This window comes from Acanthamoeba castellanii (genome assembly GCF_000313135.1).
Source record: "Acanthamoeba castellanii str. Neff unplaced genomic scaffold scf7180000083079, whole genome shotgun sequence".
NCBI classification, from domain to species: Eukaryota; Discosea; order Longamoebia; family Acanthamoebidae; genus Acanthamoeba; species Acanthamoeba castellanii.
The window spans coordinates 9,366-14,777 of record NW_004457257.1 but is presented as its reverse complement, the minus strand read 5'-3'; the positions used below and the strand labels follow the sequence as shown (position 1 = coordinate 14,777).

The 5,412-nt window shown below is 54.9% G+C and overlaps 4 protein-coding genes across 4 annotated transcripts; 1 reads left to right on the top strand and 3 right to left on the bottom strand.

Annotated features, from left to right (window-relative positions):
- Positions 1–104: 104 nt before the first annotated feature.
- Positions 105–308, top strand: ACA1_299830 (sulfur controller 2, putative; the record flags this gene model as incomplete). The annotated part of the gene is made up of 1 exon (XM_004333060.1): positions 105–308. A coding segment is annotated over one exon (204 nt), but the record flags the coding sequence as incomplete, so codon positions are not given.
- Positions 309–415: 107 nt separating this feature from the next.
- ACA1_299820 (SWIB/MDM2 domain containing protein) lies at positions 416–2,851 on the bottom strand (the record flags this gene model as incomplete). The annotated part of the gene is made up of 12 exons (XM_004333059.1): positions 416–460; positions 571–686; positions 764–863; positions 984–1,095; positions 1,242–1,402; positions 1,490–1,690; positions 1,801–1,920; positions 2,034–2,093; positions 2,245–2,316; positions 2,423–2,548; positions 2,623–2,671; positions 2,739–2,851. 12 exons carry the CDS (start codon positions 2,849–2,851, stop codon positions 416–418), a joined length of 1,275 nt encoding a protein of 424 aa, XP_004333107.1.
- An 86-nt stretch (positions 2,852–2,937) lies between these two features.
- Positions 2,938–3,545, bottom strand: ACA1_299810 (uncharacterized protein; the record flags this gene model as incomplete). Its single annotated transcript, XM_004333058.1, has 2 exons — positions 2,938–3,207; positions 3,291–3,545. The coding sequence occupies 2 exons, from the start codon at positions 3,543–3,545 to the stop codon at positions 2,938–2,940; spliced, it is 525 nt and encodes a 174-aa protein (XP_004333106.1).
- A 386-nt stretch (positions 3,546–3,931) lies between these two features.
- Positions 3,932–4,750, bottom strand: ACA1_299800 (serine/threonine protein kinase, putative; the record flags this gene model as incomplete). Its single annotated transcript, XM_004333057.1, has 3 exons — positions 3,932–4,059; positions 4,441–4,589; positions 4,686–4,750. 3 exons carry the CDS (start codon positions 4,748–4,750, stop codon positions 3,932–3,934), a joined length of 342 nt encoding a protein of 113 aa, XP_004333105.1.
- Positions 4,751–5,412: the final 662 nt, after the last annotated feature.

Below are 5,412 nucleotides of genomic sequence, written 5' to 3'. Positions count from 1 at the left end.
CGTTTGTCGTTTGTCATCAATCAGCAATCAGCAGCGGCTGACGTGCGTACGTCGTGTCGTGCGGTGTGTTGCGTGTGCGGTCACGCGTTTTTTCGTTTTCAGGAGTCAAGTGCATACAGTGCGATGGTCGGCGGGTGGTGAGCGGGTCCAACGACCACACGATTCGGGTGTTCGATCTCGAGGAGGGGCGCTGCCTGTACGCCTTCCTCTTCTCCGATTGGGTCAACTGCCTGGCCTTTGACGAGTCCACCCTCGCCGGCGGCTCCTCCGACTCCACCCTCTCCCTCTTCTCCTACTACCTCCACCCGAGGTATTGACCAATTCTTTATTTATTTTTGAATATATAAGTAATTATTATATTCTATTTTTTTGGGTTGGAATGTATTCAATGTATACAACGCCTCCCCGCCTTCATCTAAGGCCGCTGCAGGTACTTCTCCACAGCCTTGAGCGTGAACGGCTGCAGACACGCGGTGTGAGAATGTGTCGTGTGCGTGGTGGTGGTGGTGTGGTGTGTGTGTGTGTGTTTTGTTGTTGTTGTTGTTGTTGTTGCTGTGAAGGCGACGGTACCTGGTAGTAGTAGTCGGCGTGGCGTTCGTCTTCGGGCAGGGATGCCTCAGTGTCCGTGGCTCCAGTCATCAGCTTGTAGTCCAGCACTTGGTCCTGCACCAGCTTGTTCATCGCAGCTGCACGCGATGGAGAGGTCGATCGAGTAAGCAAAGGAGGTGAAGAACGAGAGGGGGGGGGAGAGAGAGGAGCGCACTGATGGGCTCCTTGTAGAAGTCGGCCAGGAAATCGCGTTTCCTGGCGTGGTCCTTGATCTGATCGATCAGCTTGCCGATCTGATCGTCCAGCTGCAACATCTGGAGAGGGGCAAAACAAAACACCACACACACACACACACAGCGAACATAGCATTCAACGCACAGGTCAGCCAAAGACCGCGTGTGCGGCGCGGGCGGTGGTGGCTTCGCCTCACGCACCTCGCGAGACGAGGCAGGGTTGTTCAGGATGGGGTGCTTCTGCGGGAGCGTCTCGTCGACCTCCACCTCGATGTCGTAACACTCACGGTAGTCCTGCCAGTCGCCCTCCCGCCTTTTTATATATTAATAATATATTTATTATTATTAGTATTATTATTATTATTACACTAATAACGCCAGTATAGATGTAAAGAATAAATAAATAAATAAATAAATAAATAAATAAATAAATAAATAAATAAATAAGGGAGGTGGTACTTGATGGTGTATTCGATTTCGATGGGGTCGGCGGGCGAGAGGTGTTCGCTGACGAGCCGCGTGAGGTCGGACGCAGCGAAGCGGGTGCAGCCGAAGGCCTCCTGCAGCACCTCGTCGCACACCACGTACCGCCGATCCTCCGGATCATGCAAACGATTCGCCTGCGACACACGACACGACACGACACGCGCACGACGACTGGTGAACACGTACACTCGAAGAACGTGCGGGGCGAGACGGGCGGGTACCCGAACGTATTGCCACACGCCCAGCACGATTTTGGGTCTCGTGTCGGTGTGCATGCCCAGCGCGCCGCCCAACGCCGGCGACAGCTTGAATCGGTTCGGGGCGTAGTCCAGGTGGAGGATGATCTTGGCGGTGGTCTCCGCGTCGCCCGCTCGCTTGATTTCAAACCCGTCCGTGTCGCCGTGCGACTGCGCCTTGTCCCACTGCCAAGTGTAATGCAACACGACACACAGTTGGTGACACACACACACACACACACACCACACACACAACGAGCACTGCGGCGGCGGGGAAGGGGGTGAGGAGTGTCAACCTCGATGGTGTCGTTCGGGGTGTAGACGTCCTTGTCGAGCTGAACGAGGACCTTGCGGAAGAAGCGCGAGAACTTGGTCTTGGTCGGGCGCGACGTCGTGCGGCGCTGCAGATCCACCTCCTGCTACCGCACACCGCACACCGCACACGACACACGTGGGTGAATAACGACACGACACACACGCGGCACACATGGCGCAGGACACACACGGCACACACACACACAACACGCACCTGATCGAAGAGGTAGCCCTCGATCCTGAGCGTCCATGAGGGCGGCTCGTGAACGCCGGCCTGGCGGATGTGTGCAAAGGTCAGGGTTAGTAGCCAGGCGTGCAATAACGACGATCGTCGATTGCAACACACACACACCACACCACACCACACACGCACACACACACACACACACACACAATACAAGCGAACACGCGCTACAGGTTAGTACCTCGTCGACGTGATAGTAGCCCTGCTGATTGTCGTAGGTGTTGTAGATGAACATGCGCAGGATCTTCGTCGTCTGTCGTCGTCGTCGATGATGATGATGAACGCGCGCAGGTTAGCGTTGCGCGTTACGTGCGGTGCCGACGCGTTGTGTGTGTGCGCCGTGTGTGCTGTAGTCGTACCCGCGAGGTCTTGCCCTGTTTCGACTCCTGGATGTCGAGCTGCTTGCGCAGAAGGGTGGCGTCGAGCCGTCGCTCGAACTCGACCAACCGATCGTAGGCTTCGGCCTCGGGCACGTAGCCCACGATCTTTTCAAAATTGAATTGATTTACATTAATCCACCAAAGAAATAGGAATAAAGAATTAGTTGTGGGGGCTGCACCTTCTCTGGCAGGCGGCGGGTCACGTTTTCGTCGTATATCTTTGGCCTCCTGTAATAACAAACAACAACATGAACATTGGCAATTAAAGGAAATTGATTAATTATTGGGTTTGTACTTCGATTTCTTGCTGGGCGAGAGCGCCAGATTGTTTCCCGAGGGCCGGGCGCGGTTTCGCTTGCTCGCGCCACTGCTGGCCGACGTCGACCCACCAGTCCACGAGGTGGCCATCTGTTCGTGCAGTCAAGTAAAATGAAAACTAGCCGTTAAAAGTTGTTTTTCCTTCTTCTTTTCTTTTTCTTTTTTTTTCTACAACATCAACTGGTCAGGTAGTCTACAAGGATGAAGGTCTTGTCGTCCTTCTGGGCCAGAGTGCAGCACGTGTTACCGGTCTGGACGAGATTGACGGTCACTCGTGGTGCGCCCTCCCACTTGGGCAGGTCGTTGTCGCCCTGCGCCGTCCTCCGCCAGAAGTCCGCCCAGCTGCCGTCGCTGTTGGACTCGACGTAGAAGCTCTGGTTGGGCGACGAGAAGCGGCCAGCGCCCGAGCCTGACACCGCCGTGCCCACGATGGCGGTGATGATCGCCTGGGTTTGGGGGGGGGTTGAACCCGAATCAGCCGCGCAGTTGTAGCAAAAGATGATAACAGTTGATGGTGCCAAACGCGTACTTCACGCATGGAGGGTGCGGTGAACTTGTAGACGACGACCTGCGTGTCGCCGTACCACTTCCAGCCCTTCTTCTCGGCTCGCATGGTGTCCATGATCCACATGTGGCTAGAGAACGCTGCTATCCCGGCCAACACCGAGGCACTGGCGTTGAGTTTGTCATAGTCCACCTCAAACGAGTACCATTCCTCGCTTCTTCGCCTGGTGACCTTGCCCACGTTCTTCAGCTCCGCCCAAACACCCTCCACAGTTGACATTTTGTTCTTCCTATTGTCGTGTTTATCCGTTCAGTTCAAAGGACTAAAGCATTGGACCAATCGTACAATTTTTAGGTGAATTTGGACTGACCCTGGTGAGTTACCTTTTTGCGGCTGAGTACCGCTTGAGTGGACAGGCACCTCTGCTGATCTTTCTACCACGCCCTCTTAACCACCACCAACGCGCTTAACATGGTTCAAATCTTTCTCATTCAACTTTCATGTTACCTCTGCTCAAGAGGTGTAGTGGTGTTGTGGTGTGGTGGGCGGGAGAGCAGAAGTTAAATGCTATTTTGTTTTATTACCAATGAGGCGATCTCTCATAGCTTATGAAAGGACATGTGATCAATCATACAATACAGAAGAGGTGGGCGGAGGTTGTCTCGCTAGACGGGGCTGGTGGTGGCCACCAGGCCATCGGTGTCATTGCCCACTTGCTTGTCAAGGAAGGCCAGCACGTCCTCCATCTTGGGCCGCTTGTTGGCCGATGCGTGCCAGCACTTCTTGACGCCCCCTGTGGTGGTGGTGGTGGTGGTGGTGGTGGTGGTGGTGGTGGTGGTGTGGTGGTGGTGGTGGTGGTGGTGGTGGTGGTGGTGGTGGTGGTGGTGGTGGTGGTGGTGGTGGTGGTGGTGGTGGTGGTGGTGGTGGTGGTGGTGGTGGTGGTGGTGGTGGTGGTGGTGGTGGTGGTGGTGGTGGTGGTGGTGGTGGTGGTGGTGGTGGTGGTGGTGGTGGTGGTGGTGGTGGTGGTGGTGGTGGTGGTGGTGGTGTGTGGTGTGGTGTGGTGTGGTGGTGGTGGTGGTGGTGGTGGTGGTGGTGGTGGTGGTGGTGGTGGTGGTGGTGGTGGTAATGAGAATAACAGTCACCATCATGAAACAGAGGGCTGTGACGTCAGTACCAATGAAGAGGACGATGTTGGGGTGGTGGAGCTCCAACAGGAAGGCCATCTCAGCGCGGAACTTGAGCATGCGCTGCTCATTGAGCTTCTGCTTGATGAACTGCTTGACTGCCACCTCAACACCCTTCCACTTACCACAGTAGACCACACTGTACAAGCCCTGCCGGGCAGAGCGCCTTTTCAGCGCACTCATAGATCAGAATCATGTGGTCAGCGCCATAGAGGTTGGTCTGAAAGCCAGATACCAGACTATAAGGAGGTTCTTGTCATCATTGATGGAGATGGACATGTCATTGAATTGAGGGAGCATGGCTGCTGATCCTCAGTGACAGATCCCTCAGTGTGCCCAAGATGCACAGGAGGGCAATGAGCTTAGCCCTGGTCCTGGTGGGTGGAGTGTTGGTGCCCCATCAGCAGATTTGAGGAAGTTGGCAATGGTCACCACAGTGTCCTCCTGTTCTAGTGGAAAGTTGACCCTCCTCCCACTCACAGAAGTCATGGAAGTGGATCAGGGAGGAGTGGTATCTCCACCAGGTTGCAGGGGTGAGGGCCAGGTCTAGCATCCTGCAGGTGCATGCAGACCACCCCTCAGTGTGCAAGCACCAGAGATCCTGCAGGCAATCCAACACCACAGTGAATTGTGCCACAGCTCTGCTGCCAAATCACTTGAATAAGGACTGGCATTTCAGGTTGGAGACAGGGGCTTCAATGCAGAGGTCCTTGAGGTCAGAGAACCACTGCTTGCCCTCCCATCTTGGGACAATGATCATGGCTGTTGCTCACTGGTGTTGGACAAGCACAACCACCTTAAGGATCAGCACAATGGGTGGAACCACCCAGTTGTCATTGCACCAACACTGGGTGAGGGAGTCCACCACGTCTGCTCCCAGTTAAAGAAGCAGCTGTTGAAGCAGGGATGTGAGCATTCTTGGATGATGTCATCCAATCCACTGAGTGGGGCAGTCAACAAGG